The sequence below is a fragment of the Aotus nancymaae genome, unplaced genomic scaffold (assembly GCF_030222135.1).
Source record: "Aotus nancymaae isolate 86718 unplaced genomic scaffold, 86718_ANA_hifiasm-v0.15.2.pri h1tg000016l, whole genome shotgun sequence".
Lineage (NCBI taxonomy): Eukaryota > Metazoa > Chordata > Mammalia > Primates > Aotidae > Aotus > Aotus nancymaae.
The window spans coordinates 4,423,287-4,450,207 of NW_026988428.1; the positions used below are offsets into that span (position 1 = coordinate 4,423,287).

Sequence of the window (26,921 nt, forward strand, 5' to 3'; positions counted from 1 at the left end):
AGTCATTTAGGCATTTCAAAATAATATTTAACCTTTTCTTTAATTTTTTGCAATTATTAACAAAAATTGTTTTAAGAATATTTCAAAAACATAAACAGTGGGTTGCCACTCTAATTAAAGTCCTTTTATATTAGAGTAGCTTGAATATAAGTGTTAAGTGCATTGCTTGTGTAAAGAGACCACCAAGAAGACTTCATGTGGGCAATGAAGTAGTTTTATTTAGTGCTTGAGTACAAGTGGGCCAATTCTGAGAAAGGAGTTAGGCAAAGAGAGTAGGAAAGGGAACTGGTTATATAGATTGAGGCAAATGGTCAGTTAAAGGTAGTAATCTATTTTGGGAGGAAAGGATGTCACAGGATGCATGGTTACAAGGGTAGGGCTTATCTGTTAGAAACAGGCATGTTCACAGGGCGAGGGTTATCAGTTGCAAGTAGAGGGGAGGATGTGATAAATTACATAGTCACAGGGGTGTGGGTCTTGAGAAACCCAATGTCTAGGGGGGAAATTTCACAAGGCTTAGCAGGAACAATGGTCTTATGTCACAGGGAGAGAGCAATCAGTTGAGGCAGGAGCTAGCTGTTTCACTCCTCTTTATGACCACCCAGTTACTTCAGACTTTCTGGCTCCTGGAGACCATCTGGAGGTATATGGGCATGTCACCAAGGCTATGATGGCCAGTCTTGGACTTGGAGGCCTGACAATAAGGTGAATTTATATCCAAAGAGTTATTTACTGCAAGTACTGAGAAAACTACACTATAATATCATTTTTACAAGTAAAGACTCATACTAGAACATCTAGTTTGGGAGTATTTATAGCTGTTATCTTCTTTAAAAACAGTGTGTGGTATGCATATTTTTCCATTCCTAAGGCCCAAACTTAGTTGGCATTCTAGAATCATTATTTATATTCTTTAGGTAAATAGATTCTAATTACCTTTTCAGGTAAAATATAAACTTTTTTAACTGTGTAGCAGATAATCCCAGAACAAGTTTAGCCCAAGATGAAGTAAGATAATGTATTATATTTGCAAGTTCCTTTTATGTACTTACTGTTAAGAACTGATTTTTGAACATTTTCAACTGTCTTTAAATGGAGAGTTACATGCTGTCATTCTGTTATCCTTTACTGTCCTTTTACCATTTTAAATTTGATCTAAGTATTACAAAAAGCTAGAAGTGTTTTTGATGTCTAGAAAAACATTAGTTATTTTGCAGTGTGCATACACATGTATGTGTATGTATATATATGGAATATGTATGTATATATGTATATGATAAGTGCTGTGAGTGAAGTATGAAGGAATAGAGTGAGTCAGAAAAGGGCCTTTTGAAGAATGACATTTACACTGAAATGTGAACATTTAGTCATTTACCGTTAAGTCACATTGTTTACTCTATCTTAATATTTATAGAAATGATAGTGTAGGATAATGGCCTCCAGATCCATCCATTTATCCTAAGCAAACTAATGGAGGAATAGAAAACCAAGTATCACATGTTCTCACTCGTAAGTCGGGGCTAATAGGCAATGAGAACACATGGACACAAAGAGGGGATCCACAGACACTGGGGCGTTCTTGAGGCTGAAGATTGGAGGAGGGGAGAGGATCAAAAGACTACCTATTGGGTACTGTACTTATTACCTTGGTGTCAAAATAATCTGCACACCAAACCCTCATATATGCAGTTTACCTATATAACAAACATACCTGTGTACTCCTGAACCTAAAATAAAAGTTAAAGAGAAATGACAGTATAAAAATCTTAGCTAAACTAGGTAAAGTATTTTAACTAAACTCTTGAGTGTTCCAATTTTAGAAAATCTGTAATTTAGCACTGCCCTATTACAGTAAACGTTAAAGATTAACCCTAAAGACAATATGTCATAAAACGTGATTTTAGTTTCACGTATGTGTTTTTGTTCTCAGCTAATGAAAAAAAGTTGATATGCACAGTTCTACTTACAGATAATTAGAAATGTCAAGAAACCTATTTCATTTGGGAATATTTTTTCTTTAATAATGATCTAGGCTGTGGTAATGAAATTCTTTACTATCTGTGTTTACAAATCATTATAACTTAATTAAAATCATATAATTATATCACAGATTAAAAATAGGAACAATTTGAAGATGCGATTTTATTTGAAAATTTTGTAGCAATGTTTAGCTTTATAAGTATTTTCCACTTGTTTTTATGAATTAGAAATATCTTTTTTATTCCTGACAATATAAAATAAGTATAATTAAGGTTATTTTATAGACCAGGATTTTGTTCACTCTTTGATGATGAAATAAGTGCCATGCATATTATTCTGAGTTAGAAGCACATAGAACGTTCCCTGATATGTTGTTCAAATGTACAGGGAACATATGAAGAAAAGGTTAAGGTTTATGTGATTCTATTCTTTTTCTTTTGGACTCTCTTAAAACTACCAAGATCTACTTGACGCTCTCTATCAGCATTGTCCAATAGAAATACAATGCACACCAAATATGTAATTTTTAAGATTTTTGTAGGCATTTTTTTGAAAGGTTTTTAAAAGGCAGAGTTAATTTTGGTGATATTTTCTACTTAACCAGACATCTGAAATATTTTTCAACATTTTGTTTGTTTGTTTATTTATTTGAGACAGTCTCACTCTGTTGTCCAAGCTGGAGTGCAGTGACACGATCTTAGCTCACTGCAACATCCGCCTCCCAGGATCAAGTGATTCTCATGCCTCAGCCTGAGTAGCTGGGATTACAGGCGTACACGCCTGGCTAATTTTTGTATTTTTAGTAGAGACGGAGTTTCGCCATGTTGGCCAGACTGATCTTGAATTCTTGACCTCAAGGGATCTGCTCGCCTTGGCCTTTCAAAGTGCTGGGATTACAGGCGTGAGCCACTGTGCCTGGCCCTTGACATGTTATTAATATAATAATTAATAACTTTTTTTGGGTGAGGGATAATAAATGTTATTGTCTGAAGCCACTAAGGTTTTTTTTTTTAATTTTTAAGAAAGCTGTGGTAAAATACTGTTTTGACCATTTTTAAACGCAGTTCAGTAGTATTTAGTTCATATTGTTCTGCATCTATCACCATTATCCATCTCCAGCATTCATTTAATCTTGCAAAATGTAAACTCTGTACCCATTAAAGAATAACTTCCCATTCCTGTTCTTCCCCAGCCCCTGGCAATCAAAGTCCACTGTGTATTTTACTATTGCAGCACAACTCAGTTTGGACTACATACTTTTTGAGTGCCCATTAGGCTGCTATTGGCAACAGTTTTGGATAACTCAATTCTATGCTGTAATAGATACTGAATCCATTTATAGTTGGTCTCTGTTACAGAATGTTACTGTATTATGTGAATTAATTCTGTAATAACATTTCTGTAATATTTTGTTATTTTGTCCTTATTTGTCATGTAGAATAATAGGCAGATCCCATGGTCAGCAAACTTTCAAAAATGGTGTGGCAAGATTCTGAAGTGTTGATGTCCGTATAGTTGGATACGCAGCAAGTGACTAGATGCCTATGTTTGAGAAAGTTGGAGTCTGAAATGTTGGTAGTTATGAACTACCATCTCCTAGGACTTTTTTGAGGGGCATGTAGATTTCTTGGAGTGTGCGTTGGGAATCCCCAAGACCAAACCATCATGCTCGATGATTTGCTCAATGGACTTACAGAACTTAGAGAAAAGCTGCTAAACTCATAGTTATGATTTGTTATGGCTAAAAGATACAGATGAAAATCAAAGGGAAAGGTGTATAGGTTGAAGCCCAAGAGGATCCAGATACGAGCTTCTGTTTGTCTTCTTCCAGTGAAGTTGCATAGGCTATGTCAACATGCAGAGAGCTTCAACCAGGGAAGCTCACCTGTGTCTTGTGCAAGAAAATTGCTGTGGATCAGATAGGCATGAAGTGCTCATATGACTGACTTTAGTTACTCAGTCTCCAGCCTCTCCTGTCCTTCCTCCCCTAAGAAGTCAAACTGATACAGTGTAGGCCAAAACCCCAGGCATACAAAAATAAACGTTAACCATAATTCATATTGTTTATATAAATTATCTGATGTGATCAAGATCTCAGTTATACAGAGACACTATTATTGGACAAGATATTCCAAGGGCTCAGAGGTTATCTCCCAGGAGCCTCTCACAGACTAGTGCTTTTTTCAGAATGTGCAGAGTTAGAGTACCCCAAGCCTACCTAGTTACCTCTTTACTACACAGGGTGATTCAGGAACCTAACAAAGGAAGACATCTCTAGTGTAAAGTCAAGTCTTACAGAAACAGAGGATAGATGAGAGTGGCAATAGCTCAGTACAACTTAAATATCTAATATGTTTAAACAAATGGCATGAGTTACTGACTATCAAGGTACAGCTATAAAGATTGACTATCAGAAGTAAAGAATAGCATTTAGGATAGCCCTACAATTAACAGGTTTCTTAATTGGGATCAACATCATGGTTTACTAACTGTCTCCTGTAAATTCACCTTGCTTGGTGAAATGCATGTATTATCTCATCTAATCCACATCAAGACCTCCATTTCTGCCTATAATGGAGTAACTTGTAACAGACTAAAACTGCTGAAAACTAGAAATGCTAGAGGGAAAAATCATTTTGAAGACATTGTAAAGCTTCTCAGTGAATCAACATTTGAAGAGTCAAGATTCAGTAGAGAAGGGAGACAGACATACTCTGTGCAGATTTTCCTTTTGTTCCAACTCTTTAAGTTTTCCTCTTTCCAACTCAAGCTGTTTAGGATAAGAAGATAAAAGCTGAGCAAAGTGTAAGAGATGAGCAAAAAATGAGGAAGTTGAATTGAGCTTTCAATAGTTTGTTATTGTTCAGGCCTTAGGTTTACAGTTGGAATCTGTTGAAGAGCCACACCACTGAGTGAGGACAAATCAGAGACAGAACAATCTTCATAGTGTCTGAAACCCAGTCTCAAGTCAGCTCAGTCTGAATTGGATTGCATTCAGTCTGCTCCTACAGAGCCTGTTAAAAATTAAATCCTCACTGGAGGAAGATAACATCATCTGGAGGCTCTACATTTTTCCCATATGCATTTGCATACAATAACTCACAATGTCTTACATACAATAAAAAATTACTAAGCATACAAAAAAAAATCAACAGAAGAAAATTGACAAGAGAAATAGACCACAGATTGTGCAGACTTTGGAGTTAAAAACAGGGGCTTTAAGATAATCAGTTCATGAAAATAGATGCCTAGGTAGAGAATTTCACTAGAGAACTGACATCTGTAGAAAAGAATCAAATGGAAATTCTAGAGCTGAAAAATATAGTAACTAAGAGCACAACAGATGGATTTAACTGCAGATTAGACACAGCTGAAAAGAGGATTAGTGAACTGGAAGATAAGTTAATAGAAAACATTTAGAAGTATAAATTTGTCTTTAAACTGAGCTAAGGAATAGGAGCTTTTTAATATCAAAGTATGTCTCTTATTTTAGAGCTTATGGGTGAAAAGAGTTCTTATTAAAGTGCAGTTGCAACTCTTACTATTTTAATGTGTATTTAGTATTTTTTGGTATTTTTATTATAGTGGATTTTTAAAAAAATTAAGAGAGAGCATCTCATTCTGTTGCTCAGGCTGAAGTGCAGTGGCACATTCATATCTCACTGCAGCCTCAAATTCCTGGGCTCCCTCCCACTTCAGTCTCCTGAGTAGCTGAGAATACAGGCAGATGCCACCATGCCTGGCTAAGTATTTTTTAGTAGAGACAAGTTCTCACTATGTTTCCCAGACTGATCTTAACCTCCTAACCTCAAGATATCCTCCTGCCTTAGCTTCTCAAAATGCCAGGATTACAAGCATGAGCCACTATGCCCAGCTGGTTTCTATTTTAAAATATAATAAGTATATAATATGAAAGTAGGAAAATATAAAGTTACTATTTAGAAGTTTATTTGCTATACCTTCCCCCAGTTTTTGAGCAAACAAAAATTATTCTATAAATAATATGCAGAAGTTACCTGTTCCACAAACTCAGTTACTTAAGATAAACTCTTAGAATGAGAAAATAAGCAAAACACATACAGATATAAAATAGATATCCAGAGCTGGATGGTAAAACCCCTGTATTTTAACCTAGGGGAGTTGTACAGCCCTTACTTTTGGCTGGCATAATGGTTATAGTGTGCATGGTGATCTGGTAAACCAGCTCATCATGGAAATGGCAAGTTAGAAAGGAAATTGTGGGTCAAGAGTTTGGGTTTGGCATAAGTACCTTGTTTCATCACATATAAGACTCTCTTATGAATTGTACCATTGATTTATGTACCTCAAAGAAAAAATACTGTCAGTTACATTTTGACATCACATTAATTGTGAGATACATTCTGATTTCAAAGATGTTAAAGTGTGGAAGAAAATGTAAATTGTAATTCTAGTTTTAAATCTCAGTTCTGTCATTTATTATTTGTTTGACATGGGTCAGGGAACTTGTTTGAGCATGTTTCCTCATGTATGAAAATGGGATAGTATATTCTACCTTTCAGAATTAGAAAGACTCAGAGATATGAAAGTATCTACCGTGTGTCAGACATTCAGTACCCGCTAATTTCGCTTTTCTTTCTTCCTTCTAAAGCTTGGTACTCTTAGGATGAAAGAGACCCTCAAAAGCCTAACAAAGGAAAACAAGACCAAACCCTAATGTATTGGCTGTGTAAGAACGTAAAAAGGAAAATTTCTTGTTGTAGCTGTTTAATTCAGTACCCGCTAATTTCGCTTTCCTTTCTTCCTTCTAAAGCTTGGTACTCTTAGGATGAAAGAGACCCTCGTTGTCAAATGTTGTTCTTTATCTTCCTCCGTTACCTCACCCACTCCCCACTTATATCTGAAGATATCACCGGCTGGTTCCAATATGATGATTGATATTTATGTGATGGAACCAAAGTGTCAAAATAATGTTGATATTTTACTATAATGGTTTTTAAAATACACATTTTAAGAAAATTTCTAATCCTTCTAAACTTAGTTGTGATGTTTAAAGTCCCACCCTTTAGTTACATGGAATGCCTGCTCTTCTTTAGTTACATGGAATGCCAGATAAATACAGCATTATTCAGAGTAGGTGGATCTTTTTAAAAAAGGGGTTGGATTTGATGATGTTTGGCAGAAGTGAGAATTCTTCATTATATTCCTATTTTAAAGATTACCAGTAAACCTAGGTGATATTTTTCTTTAGCGGTAAAATATTATAATTATATCTTTGATTTTGTGTTTATTCTTTCCTTTCAGGATTTTTCAAGCCACCTTCAGTTGATAGGATGAAAAAATTTAAAAGAAGGCTATCCCTCACACTCCGAGGAAGCCAGACTATTGATGAATCACTGTCTGAATTGGCTGAACAAATGACTATTGAAGAAAACAGCAGTAAGGATAATGGTAAATATTTGGCATAGGGGGAGATGCTTCCTCCTTTCAATTACTTTATGAATAGAATGTAAAGTTACTTTTTAGATAAGTTCATAATAGCTTCCTTTTGTTTATTTCTGTCTGGTTCCGTGGTTTCTTAGAAAATTGAAGACTATATAACTTTGGTTTGCTTACTAACTGGAAAATTTTTCTCTTGCTCCAACATTACAATACCTGGTCTCAAACCCTGGGAATTGTTCTATTCCACATATCCTTCCGTTTTTCACTAGTTCTTAGATAAGAATGCATTTTATAATATTATCCTAATTGTTAAATAACTGTTAATATTTTTGTTATTCTTGTAACCCAAGTTAATACATGTTAAAAGTGTATAGGAAGTGTGTGAAATTTCTGTTTGTGGCTTCATCATAGTTTTATGTTTCATGCATTTGACAGTGCTTTTTACAACATAAAGCAGTAGTACCCAGATGTTATTTGTGTATTAAATACAAAATCCTGATGAAATTTTTAGAGGAAGGCTACATATTCAAATCTGAAATAGCCCTAGGAATGTCATAATAATAACTGAGAAGGAGCTTATGTGACTGGCTGCCAATGTGTCATGATGTGCAGAGTATCTGGCAAATCTTCCTTACCTGCACCTGAAATTCTGCTGCTAGAGATGTGTGGCAGTGATTGGAAAGCATGAACACCCTCTGCCCCTTCCACTGAATTCCAATACTTAAGTTTTGAGAGAGGAAATAGTATAGTGCAGTGGGCTCTGGACTTTTTAAAGTCATGGGTTTGGATTTTGGATACACTAATACACTTAATAGTTGGTGACTCTGAGTAAGCCATTTATCCTACCCAGTCTTCAGTTTTCTTATTTCCTTTCCTCAGAAGGGTCATTATTTGCTCAGGCTTACCCAGCTCTAGAACTAGTACTTTAGAAGCCAGGTTTCTCCCTTCAAAGTCTGCAGCATTGCGTCTGTTCTGCAAGGACCCCTTCATTTTGGTTTTCCTTGATAACATCTACCTTTTTTTTTTTTTTTTTTTTTTTTTTTTTTTGAGATGGAGTCTTGCTTTTGTCACCCAGGCTGATGTGTAGTGGTGCGATCTTGGCTCACTGCAACCTCCGCCTCCCAGGTTGAAGAAATTCTCCTGCCTTAGCCTCCTGAGTAGCTGGGATTACAGGCATGCACCACCCCACCTGGCTTAAGTTTTTTGTATTTTTAGTAGAGATGGGGTTTCACCATGTTGACCAGGCTGGTACTCCTGACCTCAAGTGATCTGCCTACCTCGGCCTCTCAAAGTGCTGGGATTACAGGCGTGAGCCACTGCACCTGGCCTTGTTTTGTTTTTAACATGGCAGGGAGGAGAGAGGGATGGGCTCAGTAGGAAATTTAATATAATAATTTGAATATAATTATATGAGGAGGGGAAAATTGTACATTTGGGTCAAATCTCAATGATGACTTTATGATTTTACTGTTGTTCCTCTTGCCAGAGGATCTCTTCTAGATACAGAGAGCAAAATCCTTAATTCTCTTTTAGCTCTCCCATAGAATTTTTGGTGGGAAGCCCAGTGTGCTCACTCTTACGATAGGAGAGTCTTGCCTATGTGTTTGCCAATGATGAACAGGAATAAAATAAGCACAGTATGTATCTTGGTGGATAGTTTCTGGGACATATTTTTAGTTAAGTATTTGACTACAAGACGAACCTCTTTTCCTAAAGAAACGGTATGGGTCATAGAAAATGAACATATATTTTAGCTAATATTTTAGACCAATTGCATATTTTCTGGAATATTTTGGTATTAACTACCTTAAAACATGCTTTGTTTTTAACAAATGGTGAAAGTTTAAAAATATTTGTTTTTTTCAGGTTGTATATATTGTTTATTAAGACTTCCTTTTATTACAGTAGTAACTTTGTAGTAAAAAAGGGTAAATAGGCAATCTATTGAGTTTCTTCTTGACCTGACTCACTTGGAGTAATACATAATACTTGAAGACATCGTAACAGACATTGATTCCTCTTCGGTTACAAAGATTGCTGGTAGCATAGGCTACCATAATCTGCTATTGCTTATTTTCTCTCTGTAATAGCACATAGATTTCACCAACAGCTCTCACAGAGATTCTACACCTTTTTGGTCACCTGTCAGTGCTTGATAGCTGGTTCCAACACATTCTATTCTTATGGGACATATTTTAGAGTATAAAAGCTCTTAGATAGGGGTGACACACATAGACATAGTCCATGTTAGGATACAGAGAATATAGCATAATGAATGAGAAGTATAGACTGTACTTTTTAAGTGATCTTCTCACACATGATATAAGCAGTTGATGAAGCAAAAGTCAGCTTTGATTAATGCCAAATCGTAGCATAATGCTAGCTGAAGGAGTAGGAGGAATATACAGTCATTCGTTGCTTAACAATGGGGATGCATTCTGAGAAGTACATTACTAGGCGATTTCATTGTTGTGCAAACATCAGAGTCTACTTAAATAAAACTAGGTAGTATAGCTTACTACACACCTAGGCTACATGATACAACCTGTTACTTATAGGCTACAAACCTGAACAGCGTATTATATTGAATACTGTAGGTAGTTGTAACACAGTGGTAAGTGTTTGAGTATCTAAGTATATCTAAACATAGAAAGGGAAATGTATTGCACTACAGCGGCTATGGCATCACTGACATCACTAGGCTATAGGAATTTTTCAGCTTTGTTATAATCTTATGAGACCACTGTTGTATATGGGTTTTGTCATTGACGGAAACATCACATGGCACATTACATAATTTCCCTGAGTAAACCACCTTTGGACCAATGTTTTTTTGATTACTGTCTCTTGATTAGTCACATGCATGATAACAATCCTATTACTCTTACATATCTAGGCACATGGCTCTCATGCATACTCTAGATCTAGAACACATTAATTGGGGGTGATACTATAAACATCTTTGAAAAATTATGTGTATGATGCATTTGATTATACCTATATATTCTCACTTATGCATGTTATATCTCTATCCAAATAGAATGCGAGATAATTATCTCTCTCATTTTGATAACTGAGTCATACTATGAAGGTTTTAATTCAGTTGTAAATGTACAATATAATTAACATTACTTTGTCTATTTATAGAAACTAGTATGTTTGCACTTTGACAGGTGGGTTGAACCCAAGGAAAGATGAATTCTGAATTTGTATTCAGTAAGTTAAAAAAAAGCTGAAAGTTTGCAAAACTTGGTTGATTTAAGGATACTGGCCTTAACTAAGTAGAGTTTTCCCTAAATATGAAATAAAATTTTTGCACAAACCTGCAAGAAAAGGAATTTTGAGCCCATCAGTTTTCTTTTTACTAACTGAGAAGTGTTGAATGTTTAGTTTTTTAAAAAACTGTCAAGACCAAGGATGGTGGCTCATGCCTGTAATCCCAGCACTTTGGGAGGCTGAGGTGGGTGGATCACTGCAGGTCAGGAGTTCTAGACCAGCCTGGCCAACATGGTGAAACCCTGTCTCTACTAAAAATACAAGAATTAGCTGACTGTGGTGGTGCATGCCTGTAGTCCTCAGCTGCTTGGGACACTGAGGTAGGAGAATCGCTTTAACCCAGAAGGCAGAGGTTGCATTGAGCCGAGATCGTGCCACGGCATTCCAGCCTGAGTAATAGAGCCAGACTCCATCTCAAAACAAACAAAAAAAAACCTGTCAAAAATTAATTTACCTCGGTTCTTCAAAAAGTTAAACATAGAATTACTGTTTGACCCAACAATTCTATTCCTAGGAATATACCCCAAAAATTGAAATAGATATTCAAAGTCTTGTACACAAATATTTATATTCATAGCAGTACTGTTCACAATAGCTAAGGTCGAAACAACCCAGATGCCCATCAACAGATGAATGGATAAAGAAAACTTGGTCTATCCATAGAATGGAATAGTATTCAATACATGAATGAAACACTACGTGCTGTAGCATAGATGAACTTGGAAAACTGAATGGAGCCAGATCCAAAATACTCTGTGGTTCCATTTATATGAAATATCCAGAACAGGTAAATCCATAGAGACAAAAAGCAGATTAGTGGTTGCCAGAGGCTGATAGGGAGAAAAAGACTGAGGAGTGACTGATTAACATGTGTGGGATCTCCTTTGGTGATACGAAAATGGCGGTATGAAAACTGCTTTGGAACAGAGAGAGGTGATGGTTGTATCACATTGTAAGTATACCAAATGCCACTGAATTGTATACTTTAAAATGGTTAATTTTATGTTATAAGAATTTCATCTCAATTAAAAATTCAGTTCATCTGAGATACACCTTTCCCTCATGGATGCTCAATTTTATTTGGTATCTTTTTTTGCTGTCACTGCAGCAGAACAGATGTTTGATAAGTCTTAATTCTATTTTAACACTTGCACAGAAAGTTATATTTTAGAATCTTGTCTTTATGTAGTTAGTTAGCTTTGAACTTACTTTTCTTGTAATAGGAAGATATATTGAGATTATTGAATTTGATAAGAAGAATAGGTGACAATTTAAACGTAAGGAAGAGAATAAATCACAGTTGTAGAAAGGTAAAATTATGTTTTATTGTACATATACTACTTGAGACTTCTTGACCAACTGAAATTCTTCAGCTAATAAAACATACATGTTCCCAGGAAGTGTAGTCAGATAAACCCTACAGAATGTCTCTTATTATTTAGAATTAGAAGTAATACTGAAAAGCAAAGTTTAAAATGGCCTGGTTTTTCTGATATTCCATATTTTCATTCTTAACTGTTGCATTTGTATATTGGAGCAATTTGTCATGAGTCAACAAATCCCAGTTTTATGGATATTGTGAGTCTCTGTCTTTCACCTAGGTTTCTTTCTCTTGCTGATCTCTTACATGGTAGCTGTGACAGTTTGTCTTTGACAGTTTGTGGATATATTGTAACAGTAACTGTTTTTTGCAATAGCAGATAACATAAGGAGTTTAAGTAGGACTGCTAACTCCTACAGATAACACAAGTTCCATGAAAGGTTGAAGCTGAAGGCATGACCTCCATTGGATATATGTAGGATCTAAAATAGGATCAAGCCAGTAGTAATGTTTAAAAGAGCAGGATTGGGAGGAAAGAATGGCTTAGGCTATGAGGTGGGTTATAAAATTGTATGATGTTCCTCATCATAGTTCATGTAATTAGAAGATCCAGATAAATAAGATGCCAAATAACATTTCTTAGTGGAATCATAATGACTGCCATGTTGTGGTGGTGAAAATCATTGGAAATCCTTACTTGGAACTAACAATATCTCCACATTCCCCTCCTCTCCCCAGCCTGGTAACCACTATTCTAATTTCTGTCTATGAATTTGCCTATTCTAGGTACCTCATATAAGTGGAACCACGTAATATTTGTCATTTTGTGTCTGACTTACTTCCCTTAGCATAATGTCTCCAAGATTTTCATTACTTTTTAAAAACAGAGTGTTATCATCTTATTGAATTGACCAATTAATTACTTTCAAGATCTGGAAGTGTTGGAATATTTTATTCCATTTTATTGTGGCTCTCTCATGGGCCACAATCGCTTCTCTATCATACCCTCTCCTTGGGTGACCTCATCCAACCTTACAATTTCAGCTACCATATATATATATTGAGTACTCCTAAGTCTGAATCTCCAATTAGGATCTTCATCTGGATCTCTAGATTCATATTTAAATGCCTTCTTGGCTTCTCCACATTGATGTCTAATGGGAATCTTGAATCTTAGACTTCATATGACCAAATCAGAATTCTTGATGTCCTTCCTCCAAAATCTGCCTCTAATCAAACTTTTCATGCCTAATCAATTACTAAAACTAAAAGTCTAGGCATTGTTCCTGATTTTTTTCTCTCCTTTACCTTCCTGTTGTCTCCTTCTTACCCCCCACCCCCACCATTCTAGCTTCCTATTTTTTACCATATAAATAACTTTTACATACTCATCATTATGATAGTCATCTGTATCAGTGATTCCCCACCTTTTGGCACCAGGAATCATTTTTGTGGAAGACAACTTTCCCACAGACTGGAGTTGGGGGGGATGGTGTCAGGATGATTCAAGCATATTATAGTTATTGTGCCCTTTATTTCTGTTATTATTACATTGTAATACATAATGAAATGATTATATAGCTCACCATAATGTAGAATCAGTAGGAGCCCTGCACTTGTCTTCCTACAACTAGATGGTCCCATCTGGGGGTGATGGGAGACAGTGATGGATCATCAGGCATTAGATTCTCATAAGGAGCATGCAACCTAGATCCCTCACATGCGCAATTCACAACAGGGTTAGTACTCCTATGAGAATCAGTGCTGCCACTGATCTGACAGGAGGTGGAGCTCAAGCAGTAATGTGAGCGATGGGGAGTGACTGTAAATACCACATTTGAAGCTTTGCTCACTTGCCCACTGCTCATCTCATGCTGTGTGGCCTGGTTCCTAACAGGCCATGGACTAGTACTGGTCTGTGACCCAGGGACTGGGAACCCCTGATCTATGTGACTGATATGCAATTCCAATTATAGTCCATTAATATATCATACTTTATATATTTTTAACAGTTGATCTGAAGATTTAAAAATATTTTAATGCTAGGCGTGATGGCTCATTGTAATTGCAGTGCTTTGGGAGGCCAAGGTGGGGAGGATCACTTGAGCCCAGGAGTTTGAGACTAGCTGGGCAACATAGCAAAAACCCATCTCTACTGAAAAGATACACATTAGCCATGTGTGATGGTGCGTGCATATAGTCCCAGCTATGGTGGGGAGGATGAAGTGGGAGGATCATATGAACCCATGTGGTTGAGGCTATAGTGAACTGTGACTGCGCCACTGCATTTCAGCCTATGCAACAGAGCAAGAGCCTGCCTGGAAAAAAAGAAAACAAAAAGTATTTGTATAGATGTTTTTACTATAAATGCTGGCTAAAAGCTGGGTGGTAGGAGGGTGTGTGAAACTAATTTAGCAGCCGTGTCTGCTGGCCTGTTGCTTCTGCCTTTGTAATATGTCCTAAATCTGCCTACTTCCCTCCGTCTTCAGTACATACCCTAGTCTAGACCACCAAAATTTGTTGCTTAGGGTACTGTAGTAATCTCCTCCTTTTGCTCTTGATTCTCTATTGCCTGTTTTTCAACAGCAACCAAAGTGATTTTTTAAAAAATTATTTTCAGCTATTACAAATTCAAAGGAAGTTGTGAAGATAATACAGAAAGGACCTGTACTTGTACTCTTCTCCCAATCTCCCTCCCCACCAGTTGGTTGCATCTTATGTAACTATAGATACTGGAATAAAGTGTAAATGTAGTTTGGTGTCATTTCCTCTCACCTGTGTTGATTCGTATAACCACTGCAATCAAGATAAAGCACTAATTCATCATGACAAGAGATCTCTCATGTTACCTGTTATATTCATCCCTACCTGCTTACCTCCTACTATCTGTAACCCTTCACAGTGATTTTGTTTTCATTTTTGAGACAGTCTCTTTCACCCAGGTTGGAGTGCAGTGATAATGATCTCGACTCACTTCAGCCTCCACTTTCTGGGTTCAATCAATTCTGCTATCTCAGCCTCCCAAGTAGCTGAGACTACAGGTGTATGCCACCAAGCCCGGCTAATTTTTTTGTATTTTTAGTAGAGATGGGGTTTCACCATATTGGCCAGGCTGATCTCGAACTCCTGACCTCAAGTGATCTGCTGTCCTTGGCCTCTGAAAGTGCTGGGATTACAGTCGTGAGCCATTGTACCAAGCACACAGTGATATGTTTGAAACACGAATCGGATCATATCAGTCTTCTGCTTCAAAGCCACCATAACTGCTTCCAATCTGATAATAAAATTCAAACTTCTGTGGTGATGTATAAAATGTTGAATGATTTGTTCCCTCTTTATGTCTCTGGTCTCATCTAGTATCACTGTTCCCCCCACAGTTAGATACTATAGCTACACTTCCCTTCTTTCTAGTCCACTAACACAGTGGTTCTCAGAGTATGATCCCTGGACCAGCAATGTCAGCAGGACCTGGGAATTTGTTAGAAACACATATTGTTAGATTCCACACGAGACCTACTGAACCAGGAAGTCTGTGGGTGAGACCCAGCAGTCTTACATTTTACAGATCCTTGAAGATGATTCTGAAGCATGTTAAAGTTTGAGGATCACTGTTCTGACAAGTCAAACTCTGCCATATGTCCGCTTTTGCAGTAGCTTTTTTCTCTATCTGGAATATCCTGTTATCCACAACTTACCCATCTTCCCTGACTGGCTCTTTCTTGCATTTAAATTTCTGTTAAAAATATCGCTGCAGAGAGAACTTTTCTCAATATACAGTGTAAAATAACTACTCATTTTCGCATCTATTTTTTTTAGTCTTTTGCATTTCGCCTGTCATTACTTGATTGTGTGTGTGTGTCTTTCCCCATTAGATTTTATGCACTCTGAGAATAGTACTTGGTCTGTTTTGTTACCAGTTTATGCCCAGTGCCTAGAATAGTGTTTATCAAATAGTATGTCCTTTTGATCTCATTTTTTTTGCCTATGTTCTCCAGAATAGTCAAGCTATATTCCCTAGGACAGCTTTACAGAGCAACTAAAATGTTGTCTGTAGGCAAAATATTTGCATTATTTATTTATTTTTTTTTTTAAGATGGAGTCTTGCTCTGTAACCCAGACTTGGAGTGCAGTGGCCGATCTTGGCTCACTGCAACCTCCACCTCCCTGGTTCAAGTGGTACTCCTGCCTCAGCCTCCTGAGTAGCTGGGACCACAGGCGCGTGCCACCATGCCCAGCTAATTTTTGTACTTTTAGTAGAGATGGGGTTTCACCATGTTGGCCAGAATGGTCTGGATCTCTTGGCCTCGTGATCCGCCTGCCTCTGCCTCCCAAAGTGCTAGGATTACTTAGGTGTGAGCCACTGCACCTGGCCTTAAATATTTTAATATTGTGATATTTCACACATGAAATACAACCTAGAAAGATTAAAAAAAAAAAAATCTTTCTTTTCTTTTCTTTTTCTTTTTCATTTTGAGACAGTTTCTTACTCCGCTGCCCAGGCTGGAATGCGGTGGCATTATCTTAGCTCACTGCAGCCTCAAACTCCTGGGCACAAGTGATCCTCCCACTCTAGCCTCCTGAGTAGCTGGGACTATAGGTTCATGCCATCACAATTGGCTGAGAAAAATTTTATTGTATGCTCTAGCCTGTATTATCCGACATTTGTAATTATTTATTTATGCATTTATATCAGATAGCCCCTCCTCATTCATTATTAAATCATTGATTATTTTGCTAGACTTAAGAGCTCCAAATTCTTTTATCAGTTAGGTACTGCCAAGGAATGTACAGATCATAGGAAACTTTGGACACATGTTCTGCATTACTAGGTAGGCATGTGCCCCTGCCTCCAGTCTGGTCTTTGACCCAGATTAGATAGATTGAATCTTGTGTGAGCCTTTGGGCCCTTATGCCCCATCCTTCCTCTACCCTTTCAGGCAGCCAGTATTAGTAGAGGCTCAGGCCACATGGCCTTCTTGGCCCATTTTTCTGGAGCCCATACCCTGGTCTTGTTCTGTGGATCCTAACAGTTTCTTGTGAGAGAAGCCTTTCACTTTAAGACTTCTAGCCAACTACTCCTATCAACCTGTCCTTGGTTGAGAAACCATTACAGGTAGAGGAATTCCCTGATCAGGAGATACCCTTGTGCCTGATTGTTAGCTACAGAAGAAGAGTTGGCTTCATTTTAAAGGAGAAGGTATTCAGAGCAGCCCAGTTCTTTTTAAAACTCCTTGGCTGCTACCAGTAGAAACATTATTCTAACATAGAAAACTAATTGTGTATCACAAGACTTATATCTTTAACCGGTGTCAGAGCTCTTCTTTGGAAGTGGAAAGGAGTTATGTGATTCCCAACAAACGTTACAGAACAGTTCCCTGACGTATAATTAAATAACTTTTAAGTATTATATATATTTTAAATGTTTCTGCTTGGTTATCAGTAAGATTTTTTAAATACTATTTATATTAATCTCAAATTTGGGGGAATAAACTTAGAGCCTCTATATTGATGTGTACTTAGGTACTTCTGTTTTATTCACTAATTGGCATACCATTTTGAATGTCCAGCAAACAGGGATGTAAATTCCTTTTGGGACCATGTCTTTTATATTCTAAAGCATTCTTAATTTTTTTTTCTTTTTGAGACGGGGTCTGGCTCTGTTGCCCATACTGGAGTGCAGTGGCATGATCTCGGCTCACTGCAGCCTCTGCTGCCCAGGTTCAAGCAATTGTTCTGTCTCAGCTTCCTAAGTAGCTGGGACTACAGGCGCACGCCACCACGCTCAGCTAATTTTTGTATTTTTAGTAGAGATGAGGTTTCACCATATTGGTCAGGCTGGTCTCAAACTCCTGACCTCAGGTGATCCGCCTGCCTTGGTGCTAGGATTACAGGTGTAAGCCACTGCGCCCAGTCAAACATGCTTAATTATAAAGAACACAGGTAGTCAGTCAATAGAGGAGTGGTATGGAAACAATCTTGAGATATACTAAAATAAACAAATGGATCAAAAATTGATGAGATATTTTAGGAGTTTTGTGGTTCTTACCCACTTTTGATTATATAAGAAATGGACGGTTACTAGACCAACTTAAAATATTCAAGTATTTTCTTGAGTAATTTTTCAGAGAAACTATTTTAATTTTAGTACTGTGTGTAGGTAAGCAAAGAAATGAGGCTAATTGTAATAATCTCTGTTACAACTTTTTGTTTTGCTTTCTCAATCCTTCTCATGTGATCCTGGATCTTGGGCTGATGATGGAATGATTTTTGAATACTCTGAACCACAGAGCCTATTGTGAAGAATGGCAGGCCTCCAACGTCTCACAGTATGCATTCCTTCCTCCACCAGTACACAGGATCTTTCAAGAAGCCCCCATTGCGGAGACCACACAGTGTTATTGGAGGGAGCCTCGGCTCCTTCATGGCAATGCCCAGAAATGGAAGCAGATTAGGTAATTTGATTATTTGTCTTTGTGTTTACCTTTCTGATTATATGTCATGTACATAGTTAAGTTTTAGTTGTGTAAAAGTCAGCAACCTTTATTATCTGGCTTCTTTTGTCAGGTAAAAATCAGGAGGAATAGCAGAAAGTTGGAAAGTTCTAGAGAGGTAGTAGTGCTGACAATACAGAGAAGTAGTATTTGAAAATCCTGTCCATCAGTGGGAAATGAATCCCATAAGAAACAGCAGCAAGATTTCAGATGAATAGCAGTTTGGGATGGTGTTTATTTTAGGGTCATGCCTCAGTAATTTTTTAGATCATCACCATATAAAGCCTAGTGTAATAATAAGTATATATGATTATTAACTCAATTTTTTATTCTTCTGTCATTATATCTTTAAATATCCAAGAAAAAAAAATTCAAGTTTCTGTTTGTTTATTCTTCTGGTCTTTTTTGATGATATCTTATGTTTTGATTTTTTTTTTTCTCTTGAGACAATGCTTCACTCTGTCACCCAGGAAGAGACGGGGTCTCACCATGTTGCCCAGGCAGGTCTTGAACTCATGGACTCAAGTGATCCACTTGCCTCAGCCTCCCAGAGTGCTGGGGTTACAGGCACGAGCAACCATACGTGGCCTATTATGTTTTGATTTTTGAAATCACTTTAAGTATAACTGTTTTGTAGTTTTCTTAGATAATTATATTCACTGAAGCTCCTAGGGGTTTTATTCTACTGCTTGTTTTATCTGCTTGCAATTGGAATAGTATATTATTTCTAAATGTGTTTCTTTATTTTGGGAGTATGAGCTTATCTACAGTGAGTTTTTTCTCTATGAGAAATGAAATATAGCCCTTATCTCTGTAGTGCATCTCTACAGAATGGTATGCTGGAGTTGGCTCACTAGTTCATTTGAGGTGGTTGTTAGATTTTCAGGAACTTTGCAAACTGGTTGTTAAACATAGCTATTACATTTTAAATTATATAAGTTTACAGTTAGGTAAACTAAATTAAAAATAAATGCAATTAATACTCAAAAGTCATTGGTTCCTAATTGTTTTACCACTTTTATCTATGCCACAGGGGTTATTTTTTTCTCCATAGTCCAAACACTATACAGTAGTGTGCTACTGCACACTTCTTCCCAACCGTACGTTCAGTGTTGTCATGTTGGTAGCCGGAAGCTGGCCATGGAGAGAGAAATCAGAAAACACTACAGATCAGGTCTTGGCTTATTGTTTTCTTATTTGTCTAGACCAGGGGTTTGCAAACCTTTTTTTGTAGGGGCAGTTAGTAATAAATGTTTTAGGTTTTATGGAGTACAGTCTCCATTGCATATTCTCTATTTAGTAGTCCTTTAAAAATACAAAACACATTTTTAGCTTAGGGGCCGTATGAAAAGAAGCCACACTTGTTCTGGACCCTTGTTCTAGATTTAAGAAAGTGCTATTAAAGACCAGGCATGGTGACTCATGCCTGTAATCCCAGCACTGTGGGAGGCCAAGGTGGGTGGATCACGAGGTCAAGAGATCGAGACCATCCTGGCCAACATGGTGAAACCCTGTCTCTACTAAAAATACAAAAAATTAGCTGGGCGTCGTGGCACATGCCTGTAATCCCAGCTACTTGGGAGGCTGAGACAGGAGAATCGCTTGAACCAAGGAGGCAGAGGTTGCGGTGAGCCGAGAATGCGCCATTGCACTCCAGCCTGGGCAACAAGAGCAAAACTCTGTCTCAAAAAAAAAAAAAAAGTGATATTGAAAATGATAATAATGCAGATTAAATTTTAAAGAATATTGTGCTGGGGGAGAAAAATGTATTGTGTCTGCAGCTGTTGTATTACCTGATTAGCAAAGACGTAATCTGCCCCCAACAGATGAGTAAAGTTCTGCCAAGCCTTCATTGTTTCACGTTTGTCTTGATGGAAATGAAAATAACTGGTAATCATGTCAGAACTACACTGGTTTGTTAATGACGTGGGTAATTTCTTGTTTGGGTCAGATGGTACTCAAGTGTTTATTCATAGTCTGAGATTAGTAAGCTGTCTTTGTCGTCCAATTTCTTATGCAACAGGACAGATTTTATTTTTAAGTGTACGCTTTAAGTCTCAAAAGTATAGCACTTTGGGAGTTGGGCCTTTCTGTGGGAAGGTCTTACTTGTAACTCAGACAGCCAGGGCTTCATCTTTTATCCCAGTGTGGAAGGTAAACCCAGGGACCATCTCATCAAGATCAGCAACCTCTCCCAAGACAGTGATAGAGTAAATTTATGTATGACAGCTTTGAGTTTTCGTTCTCTCCTCTTTTTTACTTCCTAGGTATTATCCATACATTCTTGCACACTCAGCTGTATATTTTAAAATACTTCAGCCAACATTTTCTTGAGGAAAGGAAGATTTTCATATCTCACTAGAAATGGAAGTCATGATTAAATTATTTTTAGCATTTTAAAAGTGTGGCAGAAAAGAATACGTGACCTCCGATGTGTTATATATCAAATTTTAACAGGTTAGGAATCAATCACCGGTGCGTTATTTTTGCTGCCAAGTTAACTTTTTGTTCACATATCACCATAAAATTTCTCCAGAAATCTCAACATAACTGAAGTGTATTCTTAGATTACATGTTGAGCTATTAAAAACCATTAACCATTTGCAACTGCTTATGAATATGAATTGGAATTTTCTCAGTATTGAGTTAACCAAGACAAAAATACAGACATAAAGTGAGTTCTAAGATAGAGTTGATATGAGACACTTGAGTTCAAATTTCTCCTTAAACTAAGCAGTTCTCATAATTTTATATGTAAATATTATTAAAAGTTAACATTTATACTTACATAAAATACTATTTTCAGTGGTCTCACACATTGATATTTCATATAACTTCATTTGAAAAAGAGATCTAGTTATCTAGTCCATCTCTTGATTGTTTGATAATATACAATTATCTTGAATATTTGTTAAACACCTTCTAAGTACCAGGCAGTTGGTTAAGTTCTGGAAATAGCAAAGTGAATAAGCTAAATCCTGTCCCCAAGGATCTTATAAAATCACATGCACCAAAAAATGTTCTTCAGTACAGTGGGTGGGGGCACAGTAGTCAACTGTGTCTGAGATTAGAAAAGACTTCAACTGAGTGATGACACATGAGCATAGTTTTGAAGACTAAGCCTGAGCTCAGAAGGTTGACAAAATGGGGAAAGGCATCTTGTAAAAATGAGGAAAAAGTGTTAAAGCACTGCAGCATGAAACAACATGGTTCTTTTTGGAAGATGAATACGTATATAGAAAGTCATAGTGGCAAGGAAGGAGTTCTAGAGAACTAGCATTTGTTTCTAGTACACTCTTCTTGCTAGGTTATTAGAGAATGACTGACAAATGCAAATATATAAGCAGGTATGTAAGTATACAACTTAGCTGGGTGTGGTGGCTCATGCCTTTAATCAGTCCCAGCACTTTGGGAAGCCACGGTGGGTGGATTACTTAACCTGTTTATGCCTAAAGTTGCCATTTTTTTTAAATTTCTGCAATCAGACCTTGGTGATGACCTTGAGCAGTAGAATAGAAATAACTCCCACATTCTTAGCATTCTAAGAATGGAACACGAGGCACAAATAACTAGGAGTTCAAGATGAACCTCAACAACATGGCAAAACTGTAAACAACAAAAACAGGTCTGGTGGGTGCCTGTACTCCCAGCTACTTGGGAGGCTGAGGCAGGAGGATTGCTTGAGCCCGGGAAGTAGAGGCTGCAGTGAGCCATGATTGCGCCACTGCAGCTTGGGCAATGGAGTAAGACCTTGTCTCAAAAAAAAAAAAAAAAAAAAAATCCCGTATACAGGTTTGTTTTTAATATTTTCAGATGGCATTTATCTTCCTCCCCCTACTTCCATTTAACTTTTATCTCTGTTAAACATACCATAACCCACCTTTATTGTAATATATTTTTGCTCTGTACAGATTTTCAAGTATTTGAAAATCATAAACTTGTTTTTGTAGTTCTGGTACAAAGTAGATATTCAGTGAGTAATTTTTGATTGTTTTATTTTTAACACTTGGGGTGCAGGGAAGAAAAACTGCATTAGCAGCTTTTAAGAGGTGTTTAAAAGAATATTCAAAGAATTAGCTCCATTTGACAGTAGACCCAGTGACATGTTATTTAATGGAAAGAATACTAAATAAGAGGCAAATGACCAGGTTTCTCTTCCAGCTCTGTGTCTAAGCTTTGTGACCTTTTGAAAGTCATTTAACCTTTCAATGCTTAGTTCCCAGATCTAGAAAATTAGAGAACTGACTCATTCTCAGAGATATTATTTGTAGTTTATAATTTTATTACTGAACTCTTGATAACTTGAATGTTAATTTTTTTCATAATTTGAAAGTGTAAAAGGATTTCACACCACTGTTTTAAGATATTTGAATCATGTTTTCATCTATTAACTGCATACCTGTGGCACCCAGAATGTAAATGACTTTTTATGCTATGATTTTTATGTGTTAGCCTTCTGTGTTTTACCCATAGTGATAATAAATTATTGATATATTAGAATATAATATATCTCTTTTAATGTCTTATTTTTTTAATATAGATATTGTTCATGAAAATCTAAAAATGGGATCAGATGGTGAGAGTGACCAAGCTTCTGGGACATCATCTGATGAAGTCCAGTCACCTACAGGTGTTTGTCTCAGAAGTCGTATACATAGACGGATCTCAATGGAGGTAATCATTTAAAAAATACAAATATACTTGTGTATATGTATGTTGGTATATGTAAATAAATACACATACATATCAAGCAAAGTAAATGCTCATTTAAAAATTTTCATGAAGACATGTGACACTTGTAAGAAAGTCATTCCTTTGCATTCATAAATTGTAGTCTATGAATGTTTTGTCTTTTCTAATTTTTATCCCAAGATAGGTATATAGTAGTTATAATTGTTCTCATTCTGTGAAATATTTTATTTATTTTTAAATTTTTTTGTGAAACATTATTTTAGGTTCTCCATTAAGGAGAAGTGAATCTTCAAAACTTCTGGAGATAGAATGATACATTAGCAATGTCTTCTTTTCAGAAAATATGATTTTAATTATATTTTTGAGATTCATCTGGGTAATTAAACATTTTATTTTCTCTTTCAAATTTTAAGAGGTATAAATAAAATAAACAGCTTTTTTTTCTTGCATTATATTATAAATGTGGTTTTCTTTGTAGTTCACTACAGCTACTAATCTCTGAGGCACATTTATTTCTCCATGTAAAAGAATGAAGAATTCATTTTCTTTTCTTTGTAAGCGTTATGGTATAACCTGAGGGCATAAGTGTATTATAACTGTTATTTCAGTATGTATTGTAAAACTAAAATAGGTTTCTGCAAAAAAAATATTGAACATGTTTTGAAATAAAAGTATTGTTGCTTTTTTGGTGTTGTTGAGATGGTGATTAGGGTATCTCTCCTATTGGTTGATTATATTTTTATTATAAAAGGATTGCTTCTTAGTTAAGGAAAACAGTCAGTTTTTAAATGATAAATTAACATTTTCAATTGTTTAAATCAACTTGATATACTTATGACACAATAATAAAATATTTCTTATTTTTCTTCACTTTATATATGATTTTTAAAAATCATTTGTTTTATTTAGTATTAGGGTCTAAATCTGGAGTTTCTTATTCTTCATTGAGCTGTAATTTGTTTTCCCCTCCTGAGGAGGCATGCTCTAGATTATATTCTTTTTATGGTATATATTTTTTCTGTTTTATGAGTCAGGGTCTCACTCTCTTACCCAGGCTGGAGTACAGTGATAGTATCTCAGCTCACCACAGCATCAATCAACTTCCTGGGCTCAAGTGATCCTCCTACCTCAGTCCCCCAAGTAGCTGGGACTACAGTACAGACCGCCACACCCAGCTAATTTTTTGTATTTTTTGTAGAGACAGTTTCACTATGTTGGCCTCCCAAAGTGCTAGGATTACAAGCTTGAGCCACTGTGCCTGGCCTATTGAGTATTTTAATATCTGGAAAGACTTCTTTCTTTATCCCTCCCCCATGTACACATATAACACTCTTTCTTATTTTAGAATGTTTTTCAATTTTTTTTCTGTTACTCTATTATCAGTACATTTTAGGGATTTTGTTTTGTCCAAGAATAAGCTTATTGTGATTTCTTTATGGTTATATAAACTATAAAATTAATATAGGGAGGGACCAGTATCTTTTCGTTACTTATTCTTACCATTTGGTAGCATTCTTTGTTTTTATACTTAAGTCTTAGATTTCTCAGTAACTATGCAGTTCCTATACATCTCCATTCCGTTTCATGGTTTGGCTGCTATTATGAATAGGAGGAATTTGTTTTTCTAGGGCTTAACTTTCTTGATGTGATGATATAGACAAGATTCTTTTCAAGTTTCTCCCAGCTCACACTGTATAATTAAATAAAGTAGAAATCTCATTAATATACCAATAATAAATATTTTAATTCTCTTTGCCCATGTTGCATACAGGATCATATAATATCTACTTGGTTAGTTATTTAAACTGATCACAGTTTGTAGGTAGTCTTTGCCTATTCTTATTGTATGGTATAATATTTTCAAAGTAAATTCCAAGTTGAACTTACCAGTGAAAGTACTCAAAAATTACTGGGGTTGCAAAATTCCATTTTTGTAACACTTTGCTCTACTTTTGCTTATAGTAAATGTTTTTACCATGAGTATATTACATAAAACTTACTTATCACAGTTGCTTATCATTAAGAAATAATATGTTAGAGCCTGTAAATTCAAAAGTCAAATGCCCATGTCTTTTCTATATTTGAATATCTTTTTTTTTTAAGGATTTAAATAAGCGATTATCGCTGCCTGCAGACATCAGAATACCTGATGGATATCTTGAAAAGTTGCAGATAAACAGTCCACCATTTGACCAACCAATGAGTCGAAGGTCTCGTAGAGCTTCCTTAGTAAGTTTTTGTTCTCCTATACCTCTACTATCAATTAGATCTGCTTGTTTGATTCTTCTGGGTGTAAACATTTTAAAATAATTTTTATATTTGACTTTGGAATAGCTAAATTTTATTATGTTGCCATCTCAATTTTATTATTTTCCATTCTTAAAGGTTTATTGGAACCCTTAAGATGCATTCAATAGGATGTATATTAGAATAGGATGTATATTAGAATAGGATTTAAGCTATATTATATTTTATTTTTGGTGAATGTTGATACTTGCTAAATGTATAAATATGTACTAGAAATATAGATATACTAGATATGTACTGGATAAACATATATTAATATATACTAGATATACAGAGAAGTACACAAACCATAATTGTACAGCTCAATAAATTTTTGAATTCTTAACATACCTGTAACCAGTACCTGGTTCAATAAAATAAAATTTCAGAAATCCCAAAAACCCCCCTCTGTTCCCTTTTTATTACTTAGTATGCCTCACTTCCTAAACTTCCTCAACTGTAGCCATAATCTCTGCCTTTTGATGCCAGGGAGTAGTTTTACCCATATATATGACACTGTTCTGATCATACTATTAAGGTATGTTTTGATATCTGGGTCTTTTTTAATCCTCATTCACATATATTTTCTTACTTATTTTTTAAATGTATAGTATTCTCTTTCTGATTACCCTTATTTAAATTTCTGAGCTTTGTGTAATTATGAATATGTAATTACATTAAAATATATTTTATGTAAATATATAGAATACTTACACAAAATTTATATATATATATATATATATATATATATATATATATATATAACACATGTATCGCAGTACATATGGAAGTTACACAGTATGTATTATTTTTGTGGCTGGCTTCTTTTGTTAAGTGTTACGTTTGTGAGTTTCAGCCCTACTTTTGAATGTAATTATGGACAATTCATTTTCTTTGTTGCACAGTATTCCATTTATGAGTGTACTGTATTTGATTCTCTTATTGATGGACATTCTGATTGTTTTCAGTTTTTGACTATTACCAAATAGTGCTTCTGTCTCAATTCCTGTGCACGTTTTTTGCTTAACAGATGTAAGCATTTCTGTTGAGTGCTTACCTAGGAGTGGAATTGTTGCATCATATTGTATGCATATGTTCTGCTTCCCTAGATACTGTCACCAGCTTCCAGAGTGGTTGTACCAATTTAAACTTCCATCACTAGCATACAATAGTTCTGGTTGTTCTCCTTGCCAACTTTTGATAATGTCTTTAAAAAAATAATTATTTTAACTTTTTTAGTGAGTTGGTAGTGCCCTCTCGTTTTATTTTGCATTTCTCTGATGACTAAGTTGAACACCTTTCTGTGTGTTTATTGTTCATCATATGTTTATTATATGTTTATATTTAGATACTCTCTTTTGTGAATTAACTACCCAAGTCTGTTTTTTTTTCCTCTTTTCTATTGGGTTTTCTGTCTTTTTTCATTGGTTTATATGAATATTTAAATATGTTTT

General features: G+C 35.9%; 1 protein-coding gene across 2 annotated transcripts in view; it reads left to right on the forward strand.

The window, feature by feature from the left end:
* The window catches only part of CDK17 (cyclin dependent kinase 17), a 124,686-nt gene that overhangs the window by 63,786 nt on the left and 33,979 nt on the right, over nt 1–26,921 (forward strand). For both annotated transcript variants that reach the window (XM_012469300.2, XM_064376849.1), the window contains exons 2-5: nt 7,264–7,410; nt 18,286–18,450; nt 23,030–23,163; nt 25,285–25,410. In XM_012469300.2, the coding sequence (XP_012324723.1) occupies nt 7,293–7,410; nt 18,286–18,450; nt 23,030–23,163; nt 25,285–25,410 (543 nt within the window). In that variant the 5' untranslated portion in view covers nt 7,264–7,292. The remainder of the gene's footprint in view (nt 1–7,263; nt 7,411–18,285; nt 18,451–23,029; nt 23,164–25,284; nt 25,411–26,921) is intronic.